This window comes from Podarcis cretensis, assembly GCF_951804945.1.
Source record: "Podarcis cretensis genome assembly, chromosome: 16".
NCBI lineage: Eukaryota > Metazoa > Chordata > Lepidosauria > Squamata > Lacertidae > Podarcis > Podarcis cretensis.
The window spans coordinates 5,683,455-5,698,033 of record NC_137186.1 but is presented as its reverse complement, the minus strand read 5'-3'; the positions used below and the strand labels follow the sequence as shown (position 1 = coordinate 5,698,033).

The window sequence follows — 14,579 nt, the reverse complement described above, 5'->3', positions numbered from 1 at the left end:
AACTGTTCTTGACCTGAAGCACCACTTTAGCTAATGGGGCCACCTATAGCCGCGGCGCCGCGGCTGCACGATTTCTGTTCTCATCCTGAAGCAAAGTTCTTAACCAGAGGTAATATTTCTGGGTTAGCGGAGTCTGTAACCTGAAGCGTATGTAACCTGAAGCGTATGTAACCCAAGGTACCACTGTATTGTATTTTAATATTATGTTGGAAGCCGCCCAGAGTGGCTGGGGAAACCTAGCCAGATGGGCAGGGTATAAATAATAATAATTATTATTATTATTATTATTATTATTATTATTATTATTATTATTTTATTAGTTCGGCTTCCGCCCTCGGGAACAGCAGGAAACAAACTTGCTCCATCTTCCACGGGGCAGAAGGAAGAGGTCTGAGGGCAGTTTTCCTCCCCCAACCCACAGCAAAAGCCCAGACACCCCACCTCGCAGACCGAGGGGTCTTCTTTGCAGGGAAAAGTGGTAGTTTTAAAACGCCCAGCTCTCAGAGGCCTCTGGCTAATTTTGGCAGGGAATGCAGGGTTCAGCTGATCCTATGTTGGCAACGCTCCCTGTGCCCCCGCCACAAACTGCATTCCGCTCCCAAGTGGCGGCTGGTGTGGAATGTAGCGGAATTCCTAATTGTGGTTCCCATGTCAACACGCAAATAAGGAATTGCAGGGAGGGGGGATGTGTTTGGCCATTCTCATGTACAATCTGTGTTGTTTAGTTGCTTAGTCGTGTCCGCCTCTTCGTGACCCCCTGGACCAGAGCATGCCAGGCACCTCTGTCTTCCACTGCCTCCCGCAGTTTGATCAGACTCATGTTTGTAGCTTCGAGAACACTGTCCCACCATCTCATCCTCTGTCATCGTCCCCTTCTCCTTGTGCCCTCAATCTTTCCCAAAATCAGGGTCTTTTCCAGGGAGTCTTCTCTTCTCCTGAGGTGGCCAAAGTCTTGGAGCCTCAGCTTCAGGATCTGTCCGTCCAGTGAGCACTCAGGGCTGATTTCCTTCAGAATGGAGAGGTTGGATCTTCTTGCAGTCCATGGGACTCTCAAGAGTCTCCTCCAGCACCAGAATTCAAAAGCATCCATTCTTCTGGCATGCTATATTTGAAGGTTGGAATCCTAACGTCATAGCACTGGAGCACTGAACTGTTGGAAGGGACACCCAGAAGCCATCTATTACAACCCCCAACTCAGTTGGCAGAGCGGTGCTGGGTTCAATCCCCAATGGCATCACCAGGCAGGGCTGGGAGAGAGAGAGAACCTGCCCGAAAACCGGAGACCCGCCGCTGCCAGTCAGTGTGTAGAGTCTATAGTTTTAAGTTATGCTGCACTTGATGAGCACTTGAGGGGTCCGATTTGGTACAGGGTAGCTTCCTGTTTGAATCAGTCCAGAACCATGAGGACTAGACACTTGCATCGTTTACAATGGGAGGGCTTTATCTCAGTTGTACAACATCTGCTTTGCTTGCAGAAGGCCCCAGGTTCTGTCCCCTGCAACCCCTTGCCCAAAACCCTGGAAAGCCAACTGCTGCCAATCAGTGTTGGCAAGTACTGAATCAGGACCCTGACAGCCTGATTCAGCATATAGCGGTGCCCTGTTGTCTGTTGGCTTGGGAGTTACAGAAACCATCTCTATGCTTCGTGACTTCTCTCCCCGCCCCCCCCCCCCGACATTTTAAAGAGATATTATGAAACAGCTTATAGTTATACCTCGAGTTGAATGTGCTTTGGTTTGAGCGCATTCGAGTTGCGCTCCGCGGCAACCCGGAAGTAACGAACTGCGTTACTTCCGGGTTTTGCCGCTCACGCATGCGCAGACGCTCAAAATGACGTCATGTGCATGCGCGGAAGCGGCGAAACGTGCAGACGCGTCTTGCATTCCGTTCGGGGTACGAACGAGGCTCCGGAACGGATCCCATTCTCATCCTGAGGTAGTACCCCTGTATTATGAACCAGGCAGAGGGCCTTCTCAGTAGTGGCGCCCATCTTGTGGAACGCCCTCCCATCAGATGTCAAGGAAATAAACAACTATCTGGCTTTTCAAAGACATCTGAAGGCAGCCCTGTTTAGGGAAGTTTTTAATGTCTGATGTTTTATCGTGTTTTTAATGTTCTGTTGGGAGCCGCCCAGAGTGGCTGGGGAAACCCAGCCAGGTGGACGGAGTAATTATTATTATTATTAATTATTATTATTATTATCTTTGCTCACGCTACCTAAGCTAACAGACCATTCCCAAAGGGTCTCGTAGCGCTAATCTCAAGCAAGCATAAAATGAGCAAAGGTTTGGACCAGCTGTCCTTCAAATCCACGTTTATATCCCCCAATATTCATCCATTCCTTCCATCGATATAGGTGGCAAACCTGGTTCTCCCCCCTCATCTTTTAACCCACACAACAAACCGGTGAGGTAGGCCGACAGGCAGCTACTGGCCTAAGTTCACCCACTTCATGTCCAAGCAGGGATTTCAACCCTGGTCTCTTCCCGGTTCCGACACACTAACCGTTACCCCACACTGCCTCCCCAAAATAGATTTGTGCCCCATCTCCCCTTGTCTCACCACCTCCCTTTCCCCCACCCCAAATCCAAAACAGTATGCTGTCATTGGGGCAAAAAGAGGGGAAGGGACTTTTATTTCTTTTATAAAGTGGAAACGATCTGCTCAAAAGAGGACTCAGTCTACATCTGTTTGCAACTGGCTCCAGGAAGAAATGCGGCGTGTATGTGTGGGTGTATTAAATCCATGAAAATAACAAGAATGTATCTGATTCTGATTTATTTTTTTCCCCCGGGTGGAAAGAAATCGCAAACTGGACAAACCCAAAACTCTTTGAACATCTGTTCCTTGTCAAACCTAGCAGACTGCCAAAATTTTTCTTTTTAAACAACCTGGATTTTCCTCTCTTATCAGCCCTGCTCTCCAGATGTTGACCCTGTAAACTTCCTCAACTCGTCGGTTGCACTGGCTGATGGGAATCGGAGTACATTATCTGGAGGGCAGCTGCTTGAGAGAAAGGCCGCCCTAAATTCCTGCTCTCTGGACGAAGCAGAGGTGGGGAGACCTGTGGTGACCCGGGTGCTGTCGAACTACAACTCCCGCCAAGGGAAGGGGGTGGGAGTTCTAGTTCCTCAACATCGGGAGGGCCAAGTTTCTGTGGCCTCATCCGCTGCCCTTCCTGGCCCTGCAAAATGCATAATTTTTGTGTGTGTGTGTCAGGGCAAAGGAAGAGGAGATGGTTCAGAGGGAGCCTGTTTGCGCCGCGAGTCAAGGAGTCAGTCCAGAACGGCTCGCCGGGAAGAAGACGTGAAGACGACGCCCTTTTGTTCCTGCATCCTCTTCTCCCTGGTTGAGAAGGAGGGAGGGAGGTGAAAGTCAGGGAGGCAGCAGAAATAACTTCTTGAGATTCTACAGCAGCTGCTCTAAGGCGCTGGCTGAACTACAGTTCCCATTGCCACTTGCTGAGCCTAATGGGAGTTCCCCAGGCCTGATAGGCTCTTAAGAGGCACCACAGCTCTCACCCCAAATTAGCACCCATCTCCTTGTGGGGGGCACGTCTGGGGTAACACTTGTTGTTTTGGCATCAAGTTAACCAGGGAGGATACCTCCTGCCAGAAGAAGAAACCAGCTCGGCCTCAGTCTGTGTCCGCATCTCACCGTATTCTCTTTGCCACAATCCAGCCGGCGAGGAAAATGCCCAGGCAACCCAAAATCACCCCGAAAATGATGGCCACAATCTCACCTGGAAGGGAGAGAGAGAGAGCGCCATTCATGTTTCTTCTGAATATTTTAGACTGTCTCCTACAAACCTCTTAGAGGCCTTTTGTCCTCATAAGCGGTGTATAAATTTTGTTCAATAAATAAAATACAGAGTCCCAAGTTGGCCAGGGGCATGGGGTGGAATGTGCGTAGTTTCCTCACTGAGGACTGGCGCAGTGGAGTGGCTGAAGAGGCTATTTCTTTACATACTTGCTTGAAACTCTGAAGAAGAGAATGGAGAGCGCTGTTCTCTCTCTCCTGGGATATAGGAAACTCTCCTTTCTGCCGCCCAGCCACCTAGTTCAGTTCTGAGAACACAATTCTCCTAACCCTTCCTGGAGATGCCAGAGGTGGGGACTGAACCCAGGACCTCGTGGATGAACAGCAAACGCTCTTCCACTGAGCCAGGGCTCTGGGATGTTTAAATAAATATTAAAATATTTAATATTTCCAGTTGCGGTCGCCTCTTCCACCCTGCCACCTCAATGCCTCCTGCCCAGACTCTGCAGGGTTTGTGACCATCCCCAGGCCCTGCCTGGCTCCCTCCATAGCCCTTTCCCAGCCCCCACCCTCCATCCCATCATGTCAAGCCACCACCCTCTGCCATTCTTGCAAATTTCACCACCCCGCTGGTAACACCTCTGGGTGACCCCTCCATAGAGCAGCTCCGTCCATCCCACTGAACGAACAAGAAGTTGATGTACCTGCAGAATATCCTGGTGGCCCTGAAAGGTAAAATGAGGAGAATTTTCAGTGTTCTGATACATTACATATATGCTCTCTTTCAGCTTCTGCCTTCTGGAAGAAGGTAAAGGTAAAGGGACCCCTGACCATTAGGTCCAATCATGGCCGACTCTGGGGTTGCGGCGCTCATCTCGCTCTATAGGCCAAGGGAGCCGGCATACAGCTTCTGGGTCATGTGGCCAGCAGGACTAAGCCGCTTCTGGCGAAACAAAGCAGCACACGGAAACACCGTTTACCTTCCCGCTGGAGTGGTACCTATTTATCTACTTGCACTTTGACGTGCTTTCGAACTGCTAGGTTGGCAGGAGCAGGGACTGAGCAACGGGAGCTCACCCCGTCGCAGGATTCGAACTGCCGACCTTCTGATCAGCAAGTTCTAGGCTCTGTGACAGGTTATAAAGACTAGGACTAGCCGCCTGAGAAACAGCTTTTATGGAAATGCGATTTTTGTTTTAAACACAGTGTAATGTAGTCTCTGTGGGAGTATATTGTATTTAATTATGGGGTATCAGACTTTTTAGGGGGTTGACCAGGCTGGGATAGCTGGGATAGCAGGCTTGTTGGGTTTTGAATGTCTGATGTAGATTTTTTCAATTTCGTTGTTCTGTATGGGACAATGACTGTAAAGATTATCGTATTGTATATATAGCTCAGTCGGTAAGAGCATGAGACTCTCAGTCTCGAGGTTGTGAGTTTCAGCCCCACGTTGGGCAAAAGATTTCTGCGTCACCCAGGGTTGGACAAAGTGACCCTCGCAGTCCCTTCCAACGATTCTATGATTTTATGAAATTTGATTGTTTCTAGTCCTCAGAGACCATTGCAAAACGAATGTTCAACCCGGTGGTTTCTAGAATTTTTGGGGAGGGCACTCTTCCGCCCCCACTCCCGACACTAGATCCACAAACTCATCCCCAGTACTCCCTGCTCTACCCTATAAAAAGCATTATTCAGAATAGCAATTTGCACCACCTACTAAGGGAGATAACAACACAATAAAATTCAGAACAGCAACGATTAATTGCACATTTATTGAAAATCCAGTGAAAACTCTATTTGGTTTGATTAATTCAAAAAAGAAGAAGGATGGCTTTGATCCAGCAATGCTGGCTTTTCAAAGCCGATAGTCATTTGCCCCTCCAACACCTTTCCCCCTGCCACCCCCTTGCGTCTTAGTGCCCCCTTAAGTAATCCCACCCAGCTAGGGGGAGGTACCGTCCGTTTGGGGTACCAGGGGTTTAACCGCATGCAAGTAAAACAAGGTAGCAGAAATCGAAATGGACCAGGACACGAATATTCCACGACATTGCAGGGGGGTTGGTCTAGATGACCCTGGATCCCTTTCCAGCTCTACAGTTCTATGATTCTGCAACACAAGCCAGTTTAGAAGGCTGGATTTCCTTTGCAAATCATACCTCGGCCCTTAAACACAGAAAGTTTATTGCTCTTAACCAGGGGTCAGTGAACTTTTTCAGCAGGGGGCCGGTCCACTGTCCCTCAGACCTTGTGGGGGGGGCTGGACTATATTTTGGAAAAAAATAATAATGAACGAATTCCTATGCCCCACAAATAACCCAGAGATAAATTTAAATAAAAGCACAGATTCTACTCATGTGAAAACACCAGGCAGGTCCCATAAATAACCCAGAGATGCATTTTAAATAAAAGGACACATTCTACTCATGTAAAAACACGCTGATTCCCGGACCGTCCGAGGGCCGGATTTAGAAGGGGATTGGGCCGGATCCGGCCCCTGGGCCTTAGTTTGCTTACCTGTGCTCTTAACAAATTCAGGACCCATCACCTGTACCCAACCCTCACTGTGCATACTCCCTTTGTGGCTGCTGGGCTACTTTTGTCCACTAGAGGGTGGCACCTCCCTGCCTGTTTTTCCCCACCATTCCTAGCTGGCGACTTCGCCCAGAAAGAGGAATCATTTCCCAGCCTCTCAGACAGCTTCTCCCGGAGCCCTCAATTACCAGCTCAGCGCATCGAAAATTAACAGATTTGCACAGAAAGAAATGCTATCCCCCTGCTAACTGCTGCAGGTGAAGCTGCTGGGAAAGGCGCAGTCGCACGGCCCTGGTTGAAACAAACAAGATGAATTTTAACAGGGAGAAATGTAAAGTGTTGCACTTGGGCAAAAAAAAATGAGAGGCACAAATACAAGATGGGTGACACCTGGCTTGAGAACAGTACATGTGAAAAGGCTCTAGGAGTCTTGGTTGACCACAAACTTGACACGAGCCAACAGTGTGACGTGGCAGCTAAAATAGCCAATGCAATTCTGGGCTGCATCAATAGGAGTATAGCATCTAGATCAAGGGAAGTAATAGTGCCACTGTATTCTGCTCTGGTCAGACCTCACCTGGAGTACTGTGTCCAGTTCTGGGCACCACAGTTCAAGAAGGACACTGACAAACTGGAACGTGTCCAGAGCAGGGCAACCAAAATGGTCAAAGGCCTGGAAATGATGCCTTATGAGGAACGGCTAAGGGAGCTGGGCATGTTTAGCCTGGAGAAGAGGAGGTTAAGGGGTGATATGATAGCCATGTTCAAATATATAAAAGGATGTCACATAGAGGAGGGAGAAAGGTTGTTTTCTGCTGCTCCAGAGAAGCGGACACGGAACAATGGTTCTACCAGAAAACTACAAGAAAGAAGATTCCACCTAAGCATTAGGAAGAACTTCCTGACAGTAAGAGCTGTTCGACAGTGGAATTTGCTGCCAAGGAGTGTGGTGGAGTCTCCTTCTTTGGAGGTCTTTAAGCAGAGGCTTGACAACCATATGTCAGGAGTGCTCTGATGGTGTTTCCTGCTTGGCAGGGGGTTGGACTGATGGTCCTTGTGGTCTCTTCCAACTCTATGATTCTATGATTCTATGATTCTATGATTCTATGATTCTATGATTCTATGAAAAGTTGGCAACCATGATGCACAAGGAAGGGCCGCTATGCCAACTGATCTATTGGTTCCTTAACATCTTTGCTCCCTCCATCCTCCCATCAGAGTGAAACCTTTGGCTGCCACGTGGAAGACGGAGCGAGCTTTTTTCTCCTGCTCCGGAGGGTAGGACTCGAACCCACGGCTTCAAGTAACAAGGAAGGAGATTCTGACTAAACGTCAGGAATAACTTTCTGGCAGCGAGAGCTGTTTGGCAGTGGAACCGTCTCCCCTGTGAGTTTGTGGACTCTCCTCCCTTGGAGGTTTTTAAGCAGAGGTTGGTGTCCATGTGTCATGGATGCTTGAGCTGAAATTCCTGCATTGAAGCGGGGTTGGACTAAATGACCCTTGGGGTCCCTTCCAGGTCTTCGATTTTATGATTCTAATCGCTCGATTGCTTTGCACGGGTTTTGGAAATTCTTCCCGCTGCTCCATTGTGTGGTTGTACTTTGGAAAGCGAAGGAAGACGCTCTCTGAGTACTTAACTATGAAATAAATCATTTGGGGCTCAGTGAGGCTTACATCTGAGTAAACGGATTTAGGGCCGGCTTGTGTGTTGCTGGGATTCTCTATGCATACATACACACTGTAGGGGCTGCTACCTTTCCTTGGGTTGCTCCCCAGCCCTCCCCTTCTTTTTTTCACCTCCCCAAGGTGGGGTTGTGGGGAGGGTTGGTGAGCAACTGGAGGAGAGCCTTGTGTGTGCATCTCCTCCAATATTTATCCAATGAAAATAGGGACACTTTATTCTCCATCAGGAAGCCTCTCCCGCATTTGATCTCCCGCACATAAAGGCGTTATATACACACTGACATCTGCCACCTTGAGCCAATGGCAGCCTCTCTGCCGAACCTACCTCCCAGGGTTGTCATAAAGCAAAAATGTGCAAGGATTCTCAATACATAGCCCACTCTGCTTTCATATTTAACTTCTTTACCGCTATTGCTTCTGTTGGAGAGAGCCACCAAGGAGTTTTGCGTTCCAATAATTTTTTTATATCTATTCCACACCTCATAAATTGATTTTCTTATTATGTGATTCAAGAATCCTTTATGCACTTTTACTTTATCATACCACAAACAGGCGTGCCATCCATATCTATGTCGTAACCTTCCAAATCTAATAAATCTGTATTCTCCAACAATATCCAATCCCTTAACCAACATAAACGGGACGCTTCATGATATAGTCTCAAATCTGTCAGAGAGAAACCACCTCTTTCTTTTGTATCTGTAAGAAGCTTATATTTGATTCTTGGTTTTCCCCCATGCCAGATAAATTTAGAAAGTACTTTTTGCCATTCTTTGAATTGGCCTACCGAAATAAAATTTTAGCTGTAAGCTGCCTGGAGTCCCTGTTTAGGGGAAAAGGCAGATAATAATAATAATAATAATAATAATAATAATAATAATAATAGGAATTGTGAGGATGACTGGGAACATACCAGAGAGTAAATCCTATTGAACTCAGTGGGACTTAAGGTAAAGGTAAAGGTACCCCTGCCCGTACGGGCCAGTCTTGACAGACTCTGGGGTTGGTGCGCCCATCTCACTCAAGAGGCCAGGGGCCAGCGCTGTCCAGAGACACTTCCGGGTCACGTGGCCAGCGTGACATCGCTGCTCTGGCGAGCCAGAGCCGCACACGGAAACGCCGTTTACCTTCCCGCTGGTAAGCGGTCCCTATTTATCTACTTGCACCCGGAGGTGCTTTCGAACTGCTAGGTTGGCAGGCGCTGGGACCGAGCAGCGGGAGCGCACCCCGCCGCGGGGATTCGAACCGCCTACCTTCCGATCGGCAAGCCCTAGGCGCTGAGGCTTTTACCCACAGCGCCACCCGCGTCCCTCAGTGGGACTTAGTTCTGAGTAAAAATGCTCCAGATTGCAGTGTTAGGCTGCCCAGTCTTTACCCAGTCACCTGGAAGTCAGCTCCATTGAATACAGTAGGGCTTACTTCTGAGTAAACTCCATTTACAGTAAGGAGTAAATACTCCATGTGTTTCCTAAAAAATATATGCTTGGCCACCAAAGCATAGCAGTGAAAGAATTTAAAGTGGATTGGTGAGATTTCCCTTCGAAATTATAGGAAGGGCTTCCTATGCCAGCGTCACCATTTCCTTTGTTCAGTGCAGGGATTTTATTTTCAAGGATAAACAGGACTCTGTTTTTGTACCTATGCGCACACACAGCACTTTAAATTGTTCTCCAAGAAGCGGAAGGATAGGGAAAAGGAAACACAGGACGTTCCCGGATCAAATTGGAAAAAAGGACGGCTTCTGTAATTCTGGGGCTGTGCCTGGGAAATCAGGACACTTGGAGGGTATTGAAATACAGAGACAGACAGAAAGAGATGCGTGTTTAAGCAGAATTTTGCTGCACAAGAAGTTGGCACTCACCCACGGGGAAAGAAGCAAGCACAACTCGGCCATTCAAGGATTGCGGAGCCCGGAAGTTATCCACGAGGAGCTCTGAATGGGCTTCGCCTTCCGCCGTACTATAGACAGAGTTCTGCAACTTCTCTAGCTGGAAGAGAAGAGGTAAAGGTAAAGGTAAAGGTACCCCTGCCCATACGGGCCAGTCTTGACAGACTCTGGGGTTGTGCGCCCATCTCACTTAAGAGGCCAGGGGCCAGCGCTGTCCGGAGACACTTCCGGGTCACGTGGCCAACGTGACATCGCTGCTCTGGCCAGAGCCAGAGCCAGAGCCGCACACGGAAACGCCGTTTACCTTCCCGCTGGTAAGCGGTCCCTATTTATCTACTTGCACCTGGAGGTGCTTTCGAACTGCTAGGTTGGCAGGCGCTGGGACCGAGCAGCGGGAGCGCACCCCGCCGCAGGGATTCGAACCGCCGACCTTTCGATCGGCAAGTCCTAGGTGCTGAGGCTTTAAATAAAGGTAAATAAAGAGGTAAATAAAGGCAAATCTGAGGCAGCCCTGTCTCTGTACTGTAGGAGGAGGAACTCTCCACCTGTCCCCTGAAAAAAATCTCTGCTTGTTTTGCCTCCTGCAATGCTCAGCTGCAGAGAAAACATCTGCCAACCTCCCACAGTTGCCTTCAGGCCAGATATAATCATATCATCATCATCATCATTTTATTTGTATGTGGCCTTTCCATAGTTAGATAGACAGATAATTTATTGCGGTTGGACACCAGCTTATAAAACACACTTGGGGCTACAATCCCAGAAGGAAAACAAACTTTTAAAACAATGGACAACAATAAATTTAAGATTTATAAATGCCATAAGCTTATAGACACTTAAAACTTTAAGATAAGCTACCACAGAGAGATGACTCAGAGTCACCCATGGAACCGACCTTTCCATAGTTAAAACAGTGCTCAAGGCGGCTTACAACAGGACGAGATTTACGTAATTACCAAAATAACGAACGTCATGAACAATAAATAAAACAAACAAACATCAGAAGGTACCCCACCAAATGGAAAACGATTTCCACATCAATCGTAAAATATAAAACTGAAAATACAGCATGTTTAAAATGACATAGGTAAAAAATAAAAACAATATTAAAAAGGAGACCGCTCTGTCGAACAGCAGCAGCAGCACTCCAGGCATGGATCCGAGGGCTGGGAAGGATGAGAGTCAGGGGCCAGCAATGTCCGGCCCACCTGTCCCAGAGGTTAAAGGTAAAGGTAAAGGGACCGTTAGGTCCAGTCATGGCCGACTCTGGGGTTGCGGCGCTCATCTCGCTTTATTGGCCGAGGGAGCCGGCGTACACCTTCCGGGTCATGTGGCCAGCAGGACTAAGCCGCTTCTGGCGAACCAGGGCAGCACACAGAAATGCTGTTTACCTTCCTGCCGGAGTGGTACCTATTTATCTACTTGCACTTTGATGTGCTTTCGAACTGCTAGGTTGGCAGGAGCGGGGACCAAGCAATGGGAGCTCACCCCGTCATGGGGATTCGAACCGCTGACCTTCTGATTGGCAAGTCCTAGGCTCTGTGGTTCAGCCCACAGCGCCACCCACGTCCCAGAGGTTACCTAACCTTAACTCAGATGCACCTTGACTTGGTGAAGGAGGTTTAGGTCAATGCTGGAGGCTTGAAACTGGTTTTAAAAATGCTATCTGTTCTTCTGAAGGAGCATTTCTACCCCCATCGTTCTGCCCGGACACTGAGGTCCAGCTCCGAGGGCCTTCTGGCGGTTCCCTCCCTGCGAGAAGCCACGTTACAGGGAACCAGGCAGAGGGCCTTCTCGGTGGTGGCACCCACCCTGTGGAACGCCCTCCCACCAGATGTCAAAGAGAACAACAACTACCAGACTTTTAGAAGACATCTGAAGGCAGCCCTGTTTAGGGAAGCTTTTAATGTTTAGGTTATTGTATTTTAATATTCTGTTGGAAGCTGCCCAGAGTGGCTGGGGAAACCCAGCCAGATGGGCGTGGTATAAATAATAAATGATGATGATGATGATTCCTGGTTTGATACATGTTGGCTGCCCAAACCAAGGATTCCCTAAACCTTTGATTTAACTTAATTTTAATTGGTTGTACTGATACGCCCTCCCTGCTCCTCATTTAATCCCCGCAACCCCTGTGAGGTAGTCCAGGCTGAGAAGCTGTGACTGGCCTCAAAGCCACACCCAGCGAGCTTCATGGCTGAGGGGGCGGGATTTGAACCCTGGTCCCCCGGGTCCTAGTCTGGCACTCTAGCCACTATGCTACACCGGCTCACCTTCGACGAGCTAAAACCCCCAGGATTCTCTGTGGCTGTGAAATGGGTACAAAACCAAGGGTAAGGTCAGATTCCGGCATTTCGGGGGTCAGGCTAGAGGACCGCTGGGTCCCTTTCCCATGATTCTAAATTTCCAGTGCAGCTCTTCCCCACTCACCTAGCACTGAACATCGCTCTGGGTTTTCGGGGGTGAGCCTAAGGGTTTGTGTGTGGCAGAGAAGGTACCTGGGCAGCCGAGAGCTGGACGGGCTGGTGGAAGACAGTCCACAGCACGCTCTGGAAGCACGCCGGGGTGGTCAGAGAGCCGTTGTAGCGGAAGAAGTGGCCCAAATGTACTGGCAGGAGGTCGCGGACGTTGAACGGGGTAACGGTGGTTTTCTGTTCTGTCCGGGAGATGTGAGCAGAGGAAAGAGGAGGAGAATGAAGCGCCAATACCGCAACAGGACAGCTTCAGTGGCTGTTTATCAGCTCCATCTGGTACACAGGATGAGACCCTCCCTGCCCACAGTCTGTCTTGCCAGAGGGGTGCATGCTCTGGTTATCTCCCGCTTGGACTACTGCAATGAGCTCTACGTGGGGCTACCTTTGAAGGTGACCCGGAAACTGCAATTAATCTAGAATGTGGCAGCCAGACTGGTGACTGGGAGTGGCCGCCGAGACCATATAACACCAGTTCTGAAAGACCTACATTGGCTCCCAGTACATTTCCGAGCACAATTCAAAGTGTTGGTGCTGACCTTGAAAGCCCTAACCGGCCTCGGTCCAGTATACCTGAAGGAGCATCTCCACCCCCATCGTTCAGCCCGGACACTGAGGTCCAGCTCCGAGGGCCTTCTGGTGGTTCCCCTACTGCGAGAAGCCAAATTACAGGGAACCAGGCAGAGGGCCTTCTCGGTGGTGGTGCCTGCCCTGTGGAACGCCCTCCCACCAGATGTCAAAGAGAACCCACAGCGCCACCCGCGTCCCTACAATTCTCTGATTCTATGTGTGATGGACTGGGACTGGGACTCAGGCTCGGGCTTGGAACCAGAGGAGTCTCAGTCCACACCGGATCCTTTGCCTCAGGCGGCAGCTGAACCTAGTCTGGGGCCTGATTCTGAAGAGCCCAGTATGCACAGGTTCTCCAGCAAGAAACACCAGCTGGGCCAAGTCAGGGCCCTGAGCCTGCCCTGGCTCCAGATGCGGGGATGACCTCGTTGCCTTCAGCTGGGCCATCACTTACAGCTGCTCCATTATTGGTTGGGTCAGGGGAGGCTGAGGCGGCCCCTGGGTCTAGTAACCCACCAACGTCTCCCGAGCTGCAAAGACTCAGGTCTGAGAGAAGGGGAGACCTGAGTACTCGCAGGAGGAGTGCTCGCCTTCAGATGAAACAGGGAGGTGAGTCACCGGGGGATCAGGACCTGCCGCTATCCTGACAGAGATAAAAGGCTGTCGGACCCTGCCCCAGGTTGCGGGAGCAACATTGCTGTTTGCCAGAAGCTGCCTGTGATCCTGTGCCTGGTTTCCTGCCTTGGCACTATTGAACTGCCTCCTAGCGGAACCCTTGGATTCGGGACCAGACCTGGACCTTGTTACTCGGGTTACCCCTGGGCCCAGCACACTGTGTGCCATTAGCTTGATCCAGCAGGGCTTTTCTAATGAAACCTCCAGCTCCAGAGGCAGTCTATCATCATTCCTAGGTGCTTAGAGGTATTTGACCACTGGGCGAATGGGATGCTGGACTAGATGGGTCCTCCTTTTTCAAACGCTGCTCCTTTTCACATTCCAAATCCCATTTCACACACACACAACCTGCCTGCCCTGATTGCTCTAGAGGAACGATTCACCTGCGTACTGGATCTTGTCCAGAAGGCCCAGGATGTGATCGTAGGCAGGGTTATCCACATCGCCGACCTGCCAGACACATTGGGGAGAGAGGAGACCGGACAGGTGAGCTATTGTTATTTACTTATTTCTGTGATGCCCTGAGAGGTCCCTGCCCCAGAGAACATACACAAACTTCATATGGGCAGCTTTTCGGGTGCATTGTGGCTTTGCTATTGTAACGCTTACCTCCAGGAAAACGCCCAAGACCGCCAGCCCATCTGGGTGGTGCATTGCCAAACTCACATTGCTGTACTTCTCTGAGTTGTAATGGACAACGTGAAGCTGAGAGAGAAAAAGAGGGAGAGAGAGAATCAGGAGATCTAGTGCATGTGGCTTAGCTAGGGCCGCAGATCACCTGCGATTATTATTTCCATTCTTGCACTGTAAGTCACTTTGTTGTAAACAAAAATCTGCCCTTTTCCCTTATGGGGTATCCAAGAGCCCATATAGAGTCCTTACATAGGTTCCCTATTGGTAGGAGAAGATAACAGAGGCCAACCAGAGAATATTGAGAAGCAAAGCAGCGAGTAAGCTTGATCTTTATTGATCTGTTGCAACAGGGTGCTCCCCTCACCCGC

General features: G+C 49.5%; 1 protein-coding gene across 2 annotated transcripts in view; it reads right to left on the bottom strand.

Annotated features, from left to right (window-relative positions):
- Positions 1–2,620: 2,620 nt before the first annotated feature.
- CA14 (carbonic anhydrase 14) overlaps positions 2,621–14,579 on the bottom strand; it is a 37,517-nt gene continuing 25,558 nt past the window's right edge. Inside the window, exons 5-11 of one of the 2 annotated variants that reach the window (XM_079958350.1) lie at positions 14,188–14,283; positions 13,962–14,028; positions 12,361–12,518; positions 9,836–9,962; positions 4,464–4,484; positions 3,658–3,742; positions 2,621–3,345 (exon numbers count right to left, since the gene is read on the bottom strand). In XM_079958350.1, the coding sequence (XP_079814476.1) occupies positions 3,276–3,345; positions 3,658–3,742; positions 4,464–4,484; positions 9,836–9,962; positions 12,361–12,518; positions 13,962–14,028; positions 14,188–14,283 (624 nt within the window). In that variant the 3' untranslated portion in view covers positions 2,621–3,275. Of the gene's footprint in view, positions 3,346–3,605; positions 3,743–4,463; positions 4,485–9,835; positions 9,963–12,360; positions 12,519–13,961; positions 14,029–14,187; positions 14,284–14,579 lie in introns of both variants that reach the window. The other variant, XM_079958351.1, reaches the window with a different exon arrangement.